The 20,218-nt window shown below is 38.7% G+C and overlaps 1 protein-coding gene across 1 annotated transcript in view; it reads left to right on the top strand.

Annotated features, from left to right (window-relative positions):
- Window positions 1-18,338, top strand: part of LOC134484828 (aldehyde dehydrogenase, cytosolic 1-like) — a 39,901-nt gene extending 21,563 nt beyond the window's left edge. Inside the window, 5 exon segments of the mRNA XM_063280723.1 lie at window positions 2,956-3,178; window positions 9,143-9,307; window positions 11,493-11,650; window positions 15,369-15,443; window positions 17,794-18,338. Coding sequence (XP_063136793.1) covers window positions 2,956-3,178; window positions 9,143-9,307; window positions 11,493-11,650; window positions 15,369-15,443; window positions 17,794-17,866 — 694 coding nt within the window. The 3' untranslated portion in view covers window positions 17,867-18,338.
- Window positions 18,339-20,218: the final 1,880 nt, after the last annotated feature.

Here is a 20,218-nt window from a genome sequence, read left to right as displayed (position 1 = left end):
TAATATTTTCCAAACATTAGTTAGCTATGACAGCCTAAATATTACAGTAAATTATATCCAAAAAATAAGTGAGAAAAAGAGATACTGGGATTCGTTCTATAGAAAATATAAAATTCTTAATCTTCTCAAGTCAAAACGGTAATAAAAAATATGTTTTAACAGTCAGACGCAATGGAATTCAGGAGTCTGAACAGTTGAGAAATGGAAGCAAAGGATCCTAAATTTAAGTCCAGATTAAGATGCTACGGAGATGTTCTTAGAAAATAACAGAAAAAAGCAAAAGAAGAAAAAGAAAGGGAAGCATGTAGGAAGAAAGGACGGGGAAAAGTGAAGGGGAGGAAGACATGGGAAAAATAACTGAGTATAAGTTTAAATTTCAGGCAGGATTTTCCTAAGCATGTCCACTATTTCTGTATTTTGCTCACTGTTTATTATTCTATCCAATTTCAGAGTTAAATTTATTCATGAATTTTTTTATTACTTTCATTGTTTTACTGATCCACCCTCTCCCAGTTCCTCATCCCATTTCTTCTTCCCCATCTCCAAGAGGATGTCCCCTGCCATGCCTCCCCACTTCCTGGGGCCTTAGGTCTCTTGAGGGTTGGGTGAGGCTTCTCTCAGTAAGGCAAGACCAGGCAGTCCTCTGATGCATATGTGTCCTGGGCCTCTGACCAGCTAGTGCATGCTCACTGGTTGGTGGCTCAGTGTCTGAGATCTCAGGGAACCAGATTAGGTGAGACTGCTGGTCTTCCTTTGGGGTCACCCTTCTCCTCAGCTTCTTCTAGTCTTTCCCTAATTCAACCATAGGGGTGTCTCCCTTCAGTCCAATGGTTGGGTGTCAGTATCTGTGGCTGTCTCATTCAGCTGCTTGTGTAGTCTCTTGAAGGACAGCCATTCTAGGCTCCTGTCTGTAAGTATACCATTGCATCAGTAATAGTGTCAGGCCTTGGAGACTTCTCTAAGATAGATCCCAAGTTAGGCTGGTCATTGGACCTCCATTCCCTCAGTCTCTTCTCCCCTTTTGCCCCTGAAGTTCTTCTAGACTGAACATCTTAGCAAATTACTTCTCTGTTGCTTAATAAACAATAGCAGTTCAGTCTCCATATCGACTTAAATATTATCTTATTTTCCTGATGAAATAGAAACCTTTCATTACATTCCAGTAGATGGTGTAGGAAAAGAAAGCCAGACAATTAAAAAAGAAGGTTACGTATAAAAAGAACATAAAGCCTATTGTGCTCTCAATAGATATAAAATGAAGAATCAATAATAATTAAACCAGGATTCAGAAGTCAAAATCAAAAGTGATCATGGGAAATACTCTAGGCAGGAAAGGATATAAAAATAAAATAGAATAAACCAAAATAAATGTATTTTCTTGAAAGAAACGATTAGAATTGAAGAAGAAATGAGAATCGTGGGATTCCAGAGCTCAGAGCCAGACTGGGATTTCTCTCTCTCTCTCTCTCTCTCTCTCTCTCTCTCTCTCTCTCTCTCTCTCTCTCTTTCTCTCTCTCTTCCCCCCTACCCCTACATCTTCTGTGAAAAGCATTTTGTGTTTGAGAAGGAAAAGTAGGAGGCAGGTAGAAGGAACTAGGGGTATGGGGAAGGAGGGAGGGTTAGCAGTGAGCCCACTCTTGTAAATAGACAAATAGGCATCTGGGATTTTTATACAGATATACGTGACACCGTTTGAGGCTGACTCAGGTTCCTCTCCATGTGCTGCTTCAAAAGACCTGAGGAAAAAAATTATGTCCAGCTAGAATCATCAGAATAGGACTTAATAAGGATCTGTGCCAGGAGCTGATCCCAAATAAAGGACCAACATGGAGTCAGTCCAGACTTGAAAGAATGCTGGTTTGGCTGGACAGAGTACTCTGAAGGTCACTAGATTGATGACATGTCAATACCCTGAAGTGTTGCTGAGTATTCCTGATCAAATACAGAAAGGAAGTTCTGATGAAGATGAAAAATAACCATCATGTACAAATATGAAGTCAGCTCTCACAGTTGAGATGTCTGATCTCCTGCCCACGAGCATTTGCTGATTTATCTTGTGTTTGCAGACTTGATGATGGAAGCCTTTACACCTGAAGATGCCAGATCTTGAGCAACACCATTCAATGATTCTTCCAAATGAAATTGAATGGTTGCAGAAATGTCACAGAATTTGCTATTCATGGAATTTCTTGATGTCACTATTGTGATATTTAGTGACGATATTAGAACCAACCGCTTGGTTAACAAGATTTCTAGTCTTTCACTCTGTAATCTTTTTCAACCATACATTCAACATCTACTTATAGCCCACAGATTCACACCAAATTTCTACAAGCATGAGCTGAATATTCTTCATTTAAGAAATTGACACATACATTAAAACGTGCCACATCTTTTTGTGTAGAATCCACAATATTTCAGTACAAAATTGTAGGCATATTGTACCATCTAAACTATGTGATGAATTTGTATGTTTTTCTGATTTAGGCTTGAGTTAGATTTTGAAATTTTTTTTCTAGAGTAAGGATAGGATGAACTATGCTAATGCAGAAAGTTTTATTTGTTTGCATGTCATTTTCAGAAAAATAGCACTTTCTATTGACCAAAATATTCAATAATATTATGAAATTATTAAACATAATAGGTAATACAGATTTCTATTGTCAGCTAGTTAAAACCTGACACCTAAAAGAAATACAATTGCCTGAAGAAAAAAAATGGAATTAATATGGGATTATTTGCAATGATATTTGATCTTATCAAATCTACATTTCTCAGAAGTCAGAGCGGATTTCAGATTTCCTTTGTTGTTATTATTTCTACGGTAAATAAAGTTAATTTATTACCTGACTTCTAAATGGTGGTATATAATGAATATGTCTAATCAAATGATTTCTCATTTTTATTTATTACCATATTGCATCTGAGAAATATAATTGTGTGTGTATTCTTTAGAAAATATTTCTTCTCTCATGTGAATGTTTCCTTTGCAGTGGATAGTGCTGTTGAGTTTGCACACCAAGGAGTATTCTTCCACCAGGGTCAGATTTGTGTCGCAGCATCCAGACTTTTTGTTGAGGAGTCCATTTATGATGAATTTGTTAGGAGGAGTGTGGAGCGGGCTAAGAAATATGTTCTAGGAAATCCTCTGGACTCAGGAATGAGTCAAGGCCCTCAGGTGAGTAAACATTGGAAGGACAGCATTTCAGAAGGAAAACTAATCTTTTGAAGCCTAATTTGATGGAATCTGCATAACTTCTTATTTCTGCTCATCACTTGCTGATATTATCTTCATCTGCTGACTCAAAGAATCTAACTTCCAATAGCAAAGATATGATTCTGTTTTGTATTGGCCATTTTTTAAAAGTATCTTTAAACATCTAGGAGCCATGTCATAATTTTGCACCAAAAGTAGGGCTGAAGAAATGAATCAATATGTAAAACATTTTTCATATATCCCTGAGGACCTGAGTTCTGTACACTTACGTAAAAGATTGTTATGTGTAGAAGCACATCTGAAATCCCAGTGTTCTTTCAGGGATTTTTGCGATTCCTCTCTGTAGGCTTCTACTTGTTTATTAATGTTTTCCTGTGTTTCCCTAAGTGTGTTCATGTCTTTCTTGAAGTCCTCCAGCATCATGATCAAATATGATTTTGAAACTAGATCTTGCTTTTCTGGTGTGTTTGGATATTCCATGTTTGTTTTGGTGGGAGAATTGGGCTCCGATGATGGCATGTAGTCTTGGTTTCTGTTGCTTGGGTTCCTGCGCTTGCCTCTCGCCATCAGATTATCTCTAGTGTTACTTTGTTCTGCTATTTCTGACAGTGGCTAGACTGTCCTTATATAAGCCTGTGTGTCAGGAGTGCTGTAGACCTGTTTTCCTCTCTTTCAGTCAGTTATGGGGACAGAGTGTTCTGCTTTCGGGCATGTAGTTTTTCCTCTCTACAGGTCTTCAGCTGTTCCTGTGGGCCTGTGTCTTGAGTTCACCAGGCAGCTTTCTTGCAGCAGAAAATTTGGTTTTACCTGTGGTCCCGAGGCTCAGGTTCGCTCGTGGGGTGCTGCCCAGGGGCTCTCTGCAGCGGCAGCAACCAGGAAGACCTGTGCCGCCCCTTCCGGGAGCTTCAGTGCACCAGGGTTCCAGATGGTCTTTGGCTTTTTCCTCTGGCGTCCGAGATGTGTGTGCAGGGAGCAGTCTCTTCTGGTTTCCCAGGCTTGTCTGCCTCTCTGAAGGTTTAGCTCTCCCTCCCACGGGATTTGGGTGCAGAGAACTGTTTATCCGGTCTGTTTCTTTCAGGTTCCGGCGGTGTCTCAGGCAGGTGTCCTGCCGCTCCTGGGCCCTCCCCCACGGGAGCCCAGAGGCCTTATACAGTTTCCTCTTGGGCCAGGGATGTGGGCAGGGGTGAGCAGTGTTGGTGGTCTCTTCCGCTCTGCAGCCTCAGGAGTGCCCACCTGACCAGGCAGTTGGGTCTCTCTCTCACGGGGTCTGGGAGCAGAGAGCTGCTGTGGGCCGGGATCCGCGGGTCCTGAAATCCCAGTGTTCAAGGTGGTGAGCTAGCTGGTTAGACTGGAGCTATGACTTTGTGAGCCTGCTTCAGTAGATAAAATGGAAAGCCATGGAGGAAGATACTCTGTGTCAACCTTTGGCATCCATGTACCTTCATACATTCAAATATGCATGCACAGACATATCAGCATTTGCTCCTACTTGTGCTCACATACATGCCAATACACACACCTACACACCACACTCACATATGCACACCAAAAAGAAGAAACATTCAAAAATGTTATTAATGCCTTCATTCCTCAAGTGGCAAAACTTTTAATTCTTATGGACAATTCTTAGTCTGGAAATTTTACATACAGCTGACAATTCACTCTTAAAATCAATGTTTCATCTCAGTTGCTGTTCCACAGGTCTAAGCAGTAGAACATTCCTTACTCTTCCGCAGGCTTCTCATTTTCTATGATGTAATGATATTGTAATTGGTTCTTGGAGGTCCTGTATTCTGGGCTGCTAACAAGCTTCTCTCTTTCGTTGTCAAAAGCCAGGAATTCCCAGGGCTCTGGGTCTCTTCTTTATAGTTAGATCCACTGCAAATATGAATGTCGTTGTTTAATTTCACTCAAATTGATTTTATTCGATATTAGAATGGCTACTCCAGCTTGCTTCTTCCGACCATTTGCTTGGAAAGTTGTCTTCCAGCCTTTCACTCTGAGGTAGTGTCTGTCTTTGTCTCTGAGGTGTGTTTCCTGTAGGCAGCAGAATACAGGGTCCTCATTGCGTATCCAGTTTGTTAATTTATGTCTTTTTATTGGGGAGTTGAGACCATTGATGTTGAGAGATATTAAGGAATAGTGATTATTGCTTCCTGTTATATTCATATTTGGATGTGAGGTTATGTTTGTGTGCTTTTCTTCTCTTTGTTTTGTTGCCAAGACGATTAGTTTCTTGCATTTTCTAGGGTGTAGCTTGCCTCCTTATGTTGGGCTTTACCATTTATTATCCTTCGTAGTGCTGGATTTGTAGAAAGATATTGTGTAAATTTGGTTTTGTCATGGAACATCTTGGTTTCTCCATCTATGTTAATTGAGAGTTTTGCAGGATACAGTAACCTGGGCTGACATTTGTGTTCTCTTAGGGTCTGTATGACATCTGTCCAGGATCTTTTGGCTTTCATAGTCTCTGGGTGAGAAGTCTGGTGTGATTCTGATAGGTCTGCCTTTATATGTTACTTGACATTTTTCCCTTACTTCTTTTAATATTCTTTCTTTATTTTGTGCATTTGTTGTTTTGAGTATTATGTGATGAGAGGAGTTTCTTTTCTGGTCCAATCTATTTGGAGTTCTGTAGGCTTCTTGTATGTTTATGGGCATCTCTTTCTTTAGGTTAGGGAAGTTTTCTTCTATGATTTTGTTGAAGATATTTACTGGTCCTTTGAGCTGGGTGTCTTCACTCTCTTCTATACCTATTATCCTTAGGTTTGATCTTCTCATTGAGTCCTGGATTTCCTGTATGTTTTGGACCAGTAGCTTTTTCTGTTTTATCTTATCTTTGACAGTCGTGTCGATGATTTTAATTGAATCTTCTGCTCATGACATTCTATCTTCTATCTCTTGCATTCTGTTGGTGATGCTTGTATCTACCGCTCTTTGTCTCTTCCTTTGGTTTTCTATACCCAGGGTTGTTTCCTTGTGTTCTTTGTTGATTGGTTCTATTTCCATTTTTAATTCCTTCAACTGTTTGATCGTGTTTTCCTGGAATTCTTTCAGGGATTTTTGTGATTCCTCTCTATAGGCTTCTGCTTGTTTTCCTGCGTTTCTCTCAGGGAGTTCTTCATGTCTTTCTTGAAGTCCTCCAGCATCATGATCAAATATGTTTTTAAATCTAGATCTTGCTTTTCTGCTGTGTTTGGATATTCAGTGCTTCTTTGGTGGGAGAATTGGGCTCCGATGATGCCATGTAGTCTTGGTTTCTGTTGCTTGGGTTCCTGTGCTTGCCTCTTGGTATCAGATTATCTCTAGTGTTACTTTGTTCTGCTATTTCTGATGGTGTCTAGACTGCCCTATAAGCCTGTGTGTCAGGAGTGCTGTAGACCTCTTTTCCTGTTTTCTTTCAGCCAGTTATGGGAACAGAGTGTTCTACTTTTGGGCGTGTAGTTTTTCCTTTTTACTGGTCTTCAGCTGTTCCTGTGGGCCTGTGTCCTGAACTCACCGGACAGGTTGCTTGGAGCAGAAAAGTTGGTCTTACCTGTGGTCCCGCAGCTCGTTTGCTCGTGGGGTGTTGCGTTTGAGCTCTCCAAGAGGGTGGCCACCAGGAAGGCCTGCGCTACCTTTTCCGGGAGCCTCCGTGCACTGGGGTCCCAGATGGTGTTAGGTGTTTTCCTCTGGAGTCAGAAATGTGAGCAGAGTGTAGTCTCTTCTGGCTTCCCAGGTGTGTCTGCCTCTCTAAAGTTTTAGCTCTCCCTCCCATGGGATTTGGGTGCAGAGAACTGTTGATTCTGTCCCTTCAGGTTCTGGTGGTGTCTGGAGAGCAGGGGACCTGCAGCTTCAGTGCTTCTTGTTCTTTTTTACAAGCTCTTAGACCTTTGATTCTGAGTTCACTCATGCCTCTGGATCCTTCTCTGAATCAGTGATCGTCAACCAGAGGATGTTTCCCACACACCCACAGGGGATACTGACCTTATCTGGAGACTAAGTTGTTATAACAAGGTTATGGGGTCTATTCACATCTTCTAACAGAGGCTGCTAAACCCCACACAGTGAACAGGAAACCCCGCAACAACATCTATTTCCCTAAATGCCAGTAGAATCACTCCTGAGAGCTGTGTTGTGGGGACTGGATGTTGACTTCGGTGTCGTCACTCTTTCACATTAAATATGCTACAGTGTGCCTCACTACTGAGGAAACATTTTGGATTTTAAAATAAGTATAACCTGAATTCAATTAACAAAAACTTGGAGGACGTTTCTACCAATTATACCTTGAGAGAGGAGCCTGACAAAACCATAAACCCCAAAAGAGATTTCGTTATTGGTTTCTCTGATGCAATTAATTTGGAAGAATGCTTTGGAATGGTGTACTGAGCACAAATACCCAATTAGAGAAGTCTTAGGACAAAACCATTGGCAAGCATTGAATCCCCAAAGTAATAAAGTAGCTGGCAAGTGAAACAATTACTGTTTTCTTTCAATGTCATTGTATTTTTTGTAACCATTGAGTTCAGAGATTACATAGAAGTAGTTACTGAGTTTATCAGATTTGGTATTTTTTTTTCAAATTTATAGTTATGTTTATCCCATAGCCCAGAAGAATTTGTAGTTCTGAGTGATTTTGTCATTCCTCTTTCTTGTTCTAATTTCCTATTGGGCTGTCTACATAAACATAAAATATTTTTGTTATTAGATATATCATGAGAAGGCAGGCGATATGGCAAGCAGATAGATGGTATGGTAGGCCTTTAACTAACAGAAGGTTTTGGAAGTCCCAGGTCTAACAATGCTTATATGTTTCTCTATCTCCTGGAATAAAAGATAGCTTATTCTGCCAAACATGTTTTCCATAGAAATGCTTATGGTATTTATTTATTTATCTGATTTTTAGCACCTCAAATCTAAAGAATCAGAATTTTTATGTTTAAAATTTAAAAGATATATTTTTAAACTATTATAGTAATATCATGATCTATGGATTTTCTTAGACTGGCCACAAAAACAATAAAAGCCTCTGCACATAAAAACTATTAAATGGGACCAGGTATTGAGAAAGAATGCTGAGATTATCCCTAGTCAATCAAAAATCTTACAAAAGCCTTTGCATATCTGTAGACTCCAAAGACATAAAAGAATACATACTAGACAGAAACCTTGTGAGTGTATTGAAGGTGAAAATCCTTTCCATGCCACGGTAGTCTCTGAATACATAAATGAACACATACTAGCCAGAAAGCTTATGAAAGTAATTAATGTGTTAAAGCCTTTGCATGTCCTAATCATATTGAAATATATGAAAGAATTCATAGTAGAAATAAACTGTAGTGTTTTAATATGCTTGGCCCTAAGAAGTGGTATTAAAAGAAGTGTGGCCATATTTGAGTGGATGCTACCTTTTTGAAGGAAGTGAATTCCTAGGGTGGTGGTCTTTGGAGCTTTGGCCAGTACAAAACAGCCTCTTCTACTGCTTGACTGGAAGACAGTCTCTTCCATGATGCCTTCTGATGAATATGCGGAACTCTCAGCCCCTTTTCCTGCATCATGCCTGCCTGCATGCTGCCATTCTTCCTGCTATGATGGTAATGGACTAAAAATTTGAAACTGTAAGCCAGGCTCAATGAAATGTTTGCCTTTAAACAGTTAAAAAAAAACATTTCTTCAAATGGGAAAAAAAACAGCTACATGAAATTTTCATGTATTCTCATGTCAGTAATTTCTATTCTTTTCTACCTGTACTCAATTTATATACATTCAAGCATTCTTTCCTGGAAATTCTTGAGGAAGAAAACACACTGAAGAATGAGATGAATGTATGTCGCCTGTTGTGAATGATTAGATTTACTACAAATATGCCGGCACTTTGGAAGTCTTCATTTGTAGTATGCTATGTTTATCATCACGTCTCATCTTGGGATTTCTATCAACTAGATTGACAAGGAGCAACATGTTAAAATCCTTGATCTCATTGAGAGTGGGAAGAAAGAAGGAGCCAAACTGGAGTGTGGTGGAGGACGCTGGGGGAATAAAGGCTTCTTTGTCCAGCCTACAGTCTTCTCCAATGTGACCGATGAGATGCGCATTGCCAAAGAGGAGGTAATGTTTCCATGTGGTTCTGTTTCTGGGCTTGCACTGTTCTCTCTGTGTATGGGCTGTGTGTCCCTCTAAAAACTCAGCTTCTTGAATATCATTTTCTTGAAACGGTTGACAATAAAGTCTTAAATATTTTGTGAACGAGATGAGCAGTGAGGAACCCAGGGGCCCTCCAAAGTTATCAAAGACATAAGTCACAACAGCTTTTATAAGTGCTTCATTCACAGTCTTAAAGGAATGGGAAATGATGCTGTCATTTGTTAAACCAGCAATAACTATGCACATATTAAGTTACCTATGCCAGGAACAGAAGGGCAAGTATTGACTGATCTCAATTATAAGAAAAACATAAAAAAGTCAACCTAAGCTCACAAAGACAGAGTGGACTGCCTTTGTAAGGGAAATGAGGGTGACTCCTAGGACACAATCTAAGGAGCACCAAATATAGATGGTTCCCAGATATTCAATGTATAATTAGGAAGAACTAGTTTGTGATTAAAATGACAACTAATATTCTTCAAAATCCTGAGGGCTTTTAGTATAAGCAATGATTCGTGCACATAAACAATGGAAGTGTCATGTCTTACACACCAAAAGGAAGATATTATGACTCAAATAATTGAAATCACAATTTCCTTTTCAATGAATTTGTACTCATGTCCCTGATGTGGTAGAGGTTATTTTTGTTACCTTCAGAATATCAACAAATAAAGAGATAATGGGAATATTTAGTTTTGTGAGAAAAGGAAATAAATATAAAGAACAGAAATAAAAATCATATGTATGTGGATCATCCAGAATTCTTAGGTTGTTTAGATGAATTCGCTCCCCAAATGCATCTAAGTTCCTGTACTTATTGGACAGTTCTTCTTTGATTAGAGTTATTGTTCTTGTCAAGCTTGATTAACAAGGTCAGTAAAGACAATAAAGCAGAAACTAGTCTTCACTCAAGGAAACATTTTTCATGCTCTTCTACTGAACACAGTACAATAGCTCGTTTGCTGATTCAAAATAGGAGCCAGAGTCTACACCATGGCACCCAAGTTGTAGCAATTCTGTGTAAACCCACCATAGCTCTTCTCTACCTGTTTCCCATTTCCAGTTTTCACAGTGCTGTTCTTCTGAGTTACGGGGTCATGACAGAGTTTAGAATCTCAGGTTCTGTCCTTAGCCTTCAGGTGACATTCACTAACTGATTTATACCACGCAGATGGACTCGGAGCCAATTTTTACAATCCATGTTCACATTTCCAAGGACATTGTATTAGCATTCGAAGAAGCCTCTCATTTCTTTAGTTTTGATTGTCATATTTCTAAAATACAGAAATTTAGATAGACATTTTGTATATCTAGAATACAGGTATCTAGAGAAAAATCCAAGTGTTTCCTCTTACCTGGAGGGTGAGATATCAACTGAGTTGCTTGTGAGTGTTACTCATGAGATTCCAGTAGAAGTGAAGAGCTGACTCATATTGGATGAGACAAACCAGGACTCTTCTTTCCTGTTCTGTTACTCTAGCCCCTGACAGAGACTTAGTTTTTGGTTAGAAAGGATGGTTCTGGAGTTAGGTTTCCGGTAGTAAGTCTTTTGTTTGGTTGTTTGTTTCTTTGTTGGTAATGTTGTATATGGTTGGGTGACAAGTAGAATCTGAATAAAAACTTGTGCTCTGTGTTATTTTAGCCAAGTTTTATAATCTCAAATATATCCACGTATAAAAATGAATGATATTTAAATCATCGATATATTGGTGTTTAAAACATAAACATTGTTCTCAATCATTGTCTATTGATTACTATCAGAGCAAAGCACTGCTTTTTTGGTCCTGTTATCTTGTGCAGTAACTTAAACAATGAAGAAAACTGGAGTTACGTTTTGGGATATTTATAAGAAAATGATGCAGTCAGGGAGTTGTTCAGTCCTTCCATTTTGGGAAGCTCTGTTGCAGGATATGAGAATGAATGCTGCTGTAACAACTGGTGTCTACTCCACATAGAATGTCACACATGATAACAACCTCTTTTTATGTTCACTAGCCATGACCACCTATTCTAACTCTTACACATCGGTCTTAGATGAAAGACAGCACCTTAGTCAACATAGAATGGTTTCTAGGCAAGCTTATGCTGTATGTTTAAAGCATATGTAGTCTCTATACTATTAACCTATTTTTCTGTCATTCTTCGGTAGATATTTGGACCAGTGCAACAAATCATGAAGTTTAAGTCCATAGATGAGGTGATCAAGAGAGCCAACAATACTCCCTATGGTCTAGCAGCAGGAGTCTTCACAAAAGACCTGGACAGGGCCATCACTGTGTCTTCTGCTCTGCAGGCCGGGACAGTGTGGTAAGTGCAGCTGCAGTAAGATGTGCCCTTCCTGTGTCAGCCACATCCCAGGATGAATTGACCTCCTCTAGACTTGAATTTTCATAGAAATTATCTGACTGGTTACAAAGGTAGTTTCTGTAAATAAAATGATAGATATTATCATCATCCAGCTTTTCAAATTACATCTGTAGAACATTGACCATTTTATAGGTATACACACACACACACACACACACACACACATATGGCAATTGGCACTCTGCTATCTATATGTGAGATGAAGGAATAATTCTGTCATAGTCAACTTTACATTCAACAATTTATATTGGGACTTTAAAGAAGTTATTATTGTTGCTTATCATCTTACTATACTTAATATTAAGCCTAAGGTGATACATTAGCTGAGTGCGTATATATCCTGGTCTACTTTATGCTTTTTAATATGAAACAGGAACTCACTTTGTTGCTCAATCTGGCTTTGAACTCCCTCTGTGGCCAACACTAGCCTTTGATTTCTTACCTTCCTACATCATGCTCTTGAGTAGCTGGCATGGGTATGATGCTATTCTTTATAAAAATGAATTATGTGTATGGGTGTTTGGCTTGCACACGTATCTGTGCATCATATGAGTCCCTGGAGTACGGAGAAGCTAGAAAAAGCCATCAGATTAGTTGGAACAGCAGTCATAGACAGTTGTAAGTCCTGAGAATGTGGGTACTGGGAGAGCAGCAAGTATTGTTAACTCTAAGTCATCTCTCCACCTTTTTTTCTAGCTCTTGACTTAGACTGTTCTTTGATTATTTTTAGTTTTGAGATTTATTTACTTATTTAATGTATATGAATAAGCTGTCTTCCTCTACACCAGAAGAGGACATCAGATCATGTTCCAAGTGGTTGCTGGGAATTGAACTCAGGACCTTTGGAAGAGCAACCAGTGCTCTTAACCACTAAGCCAATTCTCCAGCCCTTTATATTTGATTTTTATAATTTAACTTTAATTCACATTTTCTGGTTGTGCCTCTCAAAGGCTGTGCTCCACTTCTGGACTCTTTCCTCAGCACCCTTGTTTCACCAAGCCTTGCTTCGCTCAATCACAGCTACAGACAGCTATTTTCATTCTCTCACCTTGTTTGCTTAAGGAAAGTCAGGCACTTGATAGCTTGAAGAATCTTTTCCTCCTAGCAAAGTAAGAGTCATCATTTAGCAACTATTGGCTCAAAGTTGTGAAGTGTTTCTTAATTCTTCATTTTAGCTTACCTGACAACTACTATTTGTTATCTCAATCTTTATCTGTGATTAACACAAAACACAAAACAAAACCAGGAGTTTTTTGAGATTAAGTAACTTATCAGGATCATACAAAGATAGTAGAAGTGGGAGGCTGACCTTCAGTACTCTGTAGAAAAACTTAACTTCCGCCATGTACAAGTTTAAGCAGCATAACACTAAAATGCCAAATCCAAAATGCTCTGAAATATGGCATTGTAATGTTTGTATTTTGGGTCATTTCAAATTTGGTATTGTGAAATATGGATTTTTTAACCAGTAAAATCTATGTGAGTAGTTCATAGTCTGAACACCCCACCCCCACCCAGAACTCGAACAGTTGTGCTCCCCTGTATTTCAGAGAAGGGATCCTTACTTGAGAGCTTCAATACAGTGATGTAGAGTTGAGCAGAAGACAATTCAGCAAGGAAAGTGCTTGATGTGCTAGCATAAAAAAAATGTTTCATTTTAGCTTCCATGGAGAAGCCACACATGCTGGCCTGTGCTTCTATAAGTGTGATCATAGCCATAGCCAGAAGCACACCTGGAATTTACTGGTCAGACAACTAATCTAAATTGGTGAGCTCTAGGCTTGATGGGAGATGTAGTCTCAAAAGGTAAGATGGAGAGAAAATGTGAAACTAAAACAAAACAAACACTACCTCTAGCCTCCATTTAGTTTCTCGAAATGTGCATATATTTGCAGTGCATAAGCGCGCGCACACACACACACACACACACACACACACACACACGCACACACATACAGTCACACACACCCATGATGAATGAAAAATGTTTATAAATAAACAAATGAGAAATAAGTTTGTGAATCAAACATTTCATAGTATGTCTCTTTGATTTACTCCGGTAAAAGTCTTTTATTTAATAAATCTTTTCAAAACTACTGTATAATGTTAATATACAATTAGCATTAAGCACTATAGCTCAAAATCTGTTGTTTTTTTTTTTTAAGTGGCATTTCTCCTCAAACTTCTTAAAGGAAATAAATCACATTCTCACTTAGTTTACATAATAATGAACAGATTTTTTCCCTATGATAAAAGTACTGGTAAATTCATTGTTACTAACTCAGACATATTCAGATACTACATTTCCCACAAACTTGCTGTGTACTACATATTTTTATAAATCATCTGGCAGAGGTCAACAGGAGCCCTATAAAACATAAAATGTCATACTCTATATTACCATTAAAATGATTGTTCCTGGCCTGTGCAATAGAATCCCCTCACCACTCTTCTGCATTATCTTGGGTCTGCTTCTAAGCTACTCTTTAATTCTATTCCTATTTTATATTATATTTTTCTTCAGTAACATCTTTAAAAATATTTCTAAATATGTTACCAAATTGAATAATTAGGCCCAATTCCTGCTATCGTTTATGTTTAAACCATCAATTGATCAATGAATAAAACAGATGAAATAAATATTGACAAATATTATAATTGCTAAATGGAGTTGATTTTAGACTGCTAAGTGAGTAAATTTCAAGATCATCACACAGCTTTCTGCATAGAGGGCATTAAAGAACGCCATTCAATCCCAGCCTCAGACACTTCCATTTATGGTACATTGATTCTTCCCTCCGTGATGGTTCAAGCTAATTTTTTAAAAATAACTATTTTTAATACCTAAATAATACCTAGTTGTATTATTTCTTTCTAGGTAATATGTGGATGATTTCTGCATGATAAACTATAGCACTGGTTTTTATCTCAGTGATCATATTAGGTTGAAACGAAGGAATTCTTTTTTTTTTTTAATTAACTTGAGTATTTCTTATATACATTTCGAGTGTTATTCTCTTTCCCGGTATCCGGGCAAACATCCCCCTCCCCCCTCCCCTTCCTTATGGGTGTTCCCCTCCCAATCCTCCCCCCATTGCCGCCCTCCCCCCACCAGTCTAGTTCACTGGGGGTTCAGTCTTAGCAGGACCCAGGGCTTCCCCTTCCACTGGTGCTCTTACTAGGCTATTCATTGCTACCTATGAGGTCAGAGTCCAGGGTCAGTCCATGTATAGTCTTTAGGTAGTGGCTTAGTCCCTGGAAGCTCTGGTTGCTTGGCATTGTTGTACATATGGGGTCTCGAGCCCCTTCAAGCTCTTCCAGTTCTTTCTCTGATTCCTTCAACGGGGGTCCTATTCTCAGTTCAGTGGTTTGCTGCTGGCATTCGCCTCTGTATTTGCTGTATTCTGGCTGTGCCTCTCAGGAGCGATCTACATCCGGCTCCTGTCGGTCTGCACTTCTTTGCTTCATCCATCTTGTCTAATTGGGTGGCTGTATATGTATGGGCCACATGTGGGGCAGGCTCTGAATGGGTGTTCCTTCAGTCTCTGTTTTAATCTTTGCCTCTGAAACGATGGAATTCTTAAGGCGATTTCTGTGTATGTAAATTCCAGTTTAGAAGTTATAGCACGAGTTAATTGTCATCCCTTCTCTGTTTCAGGGTGAATTGTTATTTGGCTCTCTCTGTCCAGTGCCCATTTGGTGGGTTCAAGATGTCTGGAAATGGGCGAGAAATGTAAGTTAAACTTTATATTACAATAAATGCCTAAGTTTGTGAAGAGGAGTACCACTTCCAGGAAACTGATCTATTTTCACGACCTCACAAACACTCCATCCACATTTAGTATCAAATAGTATTTTACATTTTGGAAGTTCTCCCTAGGTGCAGAAAAACAATAGCAGATCACATATAATTTACTAAGTTCCTACAACTATGCTAAGTACACCCCAAGTTGGTAACTAAATTGTTGCCTGCTTTTAGAATGACCCATGTCTTCTATATGTGAGTAGAAGCTATTTAAGAAACATTTTCTGGGGGTTGGGGATTTAGCTCAGCGGTAGAGCGCTTGCCTAGCAAGCGCAAGGCCCTAGGTTCAGTCCCCAGCTCCGAAAAAAAAAAAAAAAAAAAAAAGAAACATTTTCTGAAAGTAAGGAAAAGGGCAAACATGATCTTGAGATGCAGGTAATTAAATATTGAAACACTCTAGGTATTCAAATATACCTCCTAAGTAAATGAGGGTTGCCTGTCCTCAAACTGATACACTTCTGGTGACATCTACCTAACAGCTATGAAACGTCTGGCCAATAAACCATTTGCTGCAAATGCCTATAGAGAATTACTGAGGTGATTACTGATAATGACTCCTTCCAAGAGTTATAATGTGATTCATTCTAAAAGGCAGACAAACAGAATTAACTATAGTGAACTCAGATGAAATTTTATTTTCTTGACTGTATTGGTCAAATCAGTTAGCAAACATTTGTCTGACCCTGTGTTAAGGCCTATTTCTATGCAGTGAGTAGAGACAGACATAGCTTAGCCTCACAGACATCATGTGGACTGTCATGAGAAGCTCAGCCACTGTGTGCAGGTTTGCTAGAAATGCAACCTTGACCTCATATAGATACACGGACTTAGAATTAATAGTTGATGACTAGCCCAGGCAATTTGTGTACAAAAGATTTAGAAGCCAGAGCCAGTAAAGTATTGATTTTTCTCAGCTAAGGAGAAATGTAAGCAGATAGATGCTCCTCTGGTCTACATTAAAATAATACATGGACAGTATTTCTGAGAAAGATGATTCAGGTCAGCCTCAATGTAACAATACATCTATATACTGGTAGTATGTTAATACTGGGAGTGCTCAGTGCTATAATAACCCCAAATACAATGGAAAGCAAGTTGGTCAAAATTATGGGCTAATTAGTCTGCCTCTTTGAGATAAACTATTAAAACACTACATTTTAATGAACGTTAGACGAGTTAGTCAAGCTCTTTGATTATGTTGAAAAACACACTGTTGAAATTTACAAGGGATACCATTAGAAGTTTAAATTATACACAAAACAACCGATGTATGGGGATTACTGATTGCTCAGGAGAATGAGACATATTTGATACATGTGACAGAATCAGGAGAAATGCTTGTAGGGAAGGACTACAGTGAAGCTCCTTTGTAATCTTAAGCATGTATAGGTTCTATGACCCTGAGAATAATTCTATATGCATATAAATTAATCTTCGTATCCAAACTATGCAGAACATCACTAAGTGCAATCCTTCCAAACTAAATCACTCCCCAAGTTGAAACAGATCATAATTTCCAAAATTGGTTTCAGATAAGGCCCTTATAAGTTATCGTGATACCCACAGATAGGATTGACTCAGCATCTGTTCAGTTGGCTTAAAAATCTTAGAAGTGTATTGTGGAAAGTTAAGTAATAGATAGCTAAGATCTGAAAAGCCTGAATCAGGCCAATCTTCAGTTTCCTTTCTTCTTAAGAGGGAATACAAGGAAAAATAATCCCACCAACAAAGATTGGGTGTCTGTGTGTCCCAGAATCAGAAGATACTGTTAAACTACAGCTTTAGAAGAACAGAACACCCTTAATGAAAGTGGATCTTGGTCACTCTCTACCTGCTCATGACTACCACTTCTGTGACAGGCAGATGGTGAATGCAGGCTCCAGTGTCCCTGGTGGTTTATTCTGCTGCTCTTCACTGACCATATAGTGCAAGAAGAGCCTCACCTCCCTTAGTTATTGATCCGATAAAGTCTGATCAGGTTGAGTTATGCAGTATTTAAACATATGATCAAGTATAATAGTATAAACAATAGATATCTTCTCTGAAAATAAGCCAAGTACCCAATTATTTAAAACAAGAGACAAGTTTAAGAATGTTTTTCTTGGTCATAAAGCTTATGGTCAGCTAGGAACAATATGAACTACTGTGTCCTCAGTAAATATTTTGCATTGTCCCTAGTCAGATAAGCAAGAAAAACATAGCACCAAATTATACTAACTTATAGACTTACACTGCGCTGCGCAATCATATTTATTGGCAATTTTTCTTCCCTCTCTAGGGGTGAACAGGGTGTTTATGAATACACTGAGCTCAAGACAGTCGCAATGAAAATATCTCAGAAGAACTCCTAAAGAAGCCAGCAGAGTGACGAGAAACTCTCAGCAGTGGCTACATGTCTCCTACAATCACCAGCAGAGGGTTGTTTTATTACAGGGTCTTCTGTTGATTTCTTAAACATAAGGAATCCATCAGCATTACTGTAACTCATAGAAAACATATAGCTTAATTCTTCTAATACATGACCCTAATTCATACCCAAGAAGAAAGGGATACATTTAGGTACATGCTCTTTGTAACCCAGTCATGAAAAAGTGCTTTCCATTGTAGCTACTTGTCTACAGCCCTCATTTGATGTGATTTAAACTCTGTTTTTCGGTGACTTCTTGCACTACTTACCATGCACAACTGAAAAGTTAGCCACTGTTCTTGGAGTTATTGTTCTGAGTATTGTGAAATATTTTTAGAATGACACACCTGCTTGTCAAATAAAATGCTTAGCTGTAAATAGAGTGCAAAGTTTAATAAAGGCAAAATCTCACATGATTTTGTTCAGCCTCAGTTTTTTAAACATATATGCTGTCAGAATTTCATATATCTGTGCTCTGTATTGTGATCGTATACAACCCCGCTTGCCCCTCTGACTCCTCCCAGATCTGCATCCATGTACGTCTGCACCCAATTTCATGCACCTTTACATTTATTGTGACTCACTGAGTCCAGTAATGCTGTCCGCATGCACATGAATGTAAAGCCATCCACTGAGGCATTATCAATCTATCAGGGCCATACCTCTGTTGAAAACTGCCTTCCCTTCTGCCAGCAGCCATCAGCAGCTAATGGCTCCTCTTAGGAAGATGGCCCTGTGCTCTCCCTCCATCCATGCTGTAATGTTGAGTGGCCTTTCCTTGAACAGGTCTTGTGTAGTTAGCCACAACCACCATGAGTTCATGAGCACAATGAACCTGTCCTGTTTAGACTGCACTCTTTTGTAGTGGTCATCTTTGACTTCTAGCCATTGTCATATTTCCAGCCCTCTTCCATCATGTTCCCTGGGCCTTGGAGAGAGCGATGTAATAGGCAAGTCCCATTATGGCTGAGAACTCCATGGAGATTTATTCTCTGCACTTTAGCCAATTCTGAAACTCAATTCATCATCATTCTCTAAAAAGGAAACTTCCCTAAAGAGGCCTGGGACATGTACTAATTTATATGCAAAGATAGAAGTCTTTGGAGGAAGTTTGATACTCCTCCTCTTAGCTTGTTAGAGCACATACATGGCTCACAGCTGCATAGGAGTGTTGATGACATTTCTCCCACATAATGTCCATAGCACTTTCTGTTTCTTCGAAAGGTAGACAGCAGGAAGAAGGCTTCTAAGTCAGTACTGGCAGATTCCTCAGCCTCCTGTGACTGAAATGTGTATTATTTTCAGCAGTAAGATGATGTTCCAGTAGGCAATGAGAGAAATGGCTATATCTTGTCTTGTTTGGGAATTCTTTGTGACTCCCAATTTGATTAACAACTTGAAGAGGGTATTCCAATCCTTATGCATAATAGATGTAAAAATTGTAGTTTTCATATGTTTTTTCAAACATCCTTATTCCTTCATCGTAGTTGTCCCTCCTCATAACACCTATAGCCTGTTCCTGTTCTTTGCTTTAGTACTGTAAGAGTTTTAGGTCTAACACTGAGGTTTTTGATCTGTCCAAAATTTGGAATCGAATTTTGCACAGGACAAGATTGATTATTTCTTCACAAGTAGATAATCCTATTTTCTAACCATCATTTGCTGAAAATGGTGTATTTTCTTCCACATGTCCTTTTTTGGCATTTTTGTTAATAATCTAGTAATAGGTACATGGATTCATATAACAAGGTCCTCAATTTTATTTGAGTAATCAGTGAGCCAGTACCATGATTGTTTTAACACGGTGGCACTGTAATATACCTTGAAATCAGGAATGCAAATACTTTCAGCTGTGTTAGTAGTGTTCTAAATTATGTTAGCTATGAATATTTTAGGGTTTATTTTTCAATTTCTGTAAATGGTTGTCTTGGAATTTTGATGAGGATCTGTACATTTGGCAACCTTGCTATTTTCATAAAATTAGACCTCCTAACACAAGATCATGGGTGGTCTCTCCATCTTCTGGTGTCTTCTACTGTTTCTTTCTTTAATGTTCTAATTTTCATTATATAGCTCTTTCATTTACTTGGTTAGGCTTAGTCCAAAATATTTGACTTGAATTGATTTGAATGGGAATGGAATTGACTCTCTGGGTTCTTTTCCAGTGTGTTTGTTTTTGGCATACAGAAAAGTCATAGATTTGGCTATGTGGTAAGAGTGTTTATCAACTCCAGGAGATATACTTAGTGGCATCACTGGAAATTCTCATGTATAGAATTACATCACCTGCAAAAAG

The sequence above is a fragment of the Rattus norvegicus genome, chromosome 1, assembly GCF_036323735.1.
Source record: "Rattus norvegicus strain BN/NHsdMcwi chromosome 1, GRCr8, whole genome shotgun sequence".
Lineage (NCBI taxonomy): Eukaryota > Metazoa > Chordata > Mammalia > Rodentia > Muridae > Rattus > Rattus norvegicus.
The sequence above is the reverse complement of the archived record's forward strand: the minus strand, read 5'-3'. Positions and strand labels throughout refer to the sequence as shown.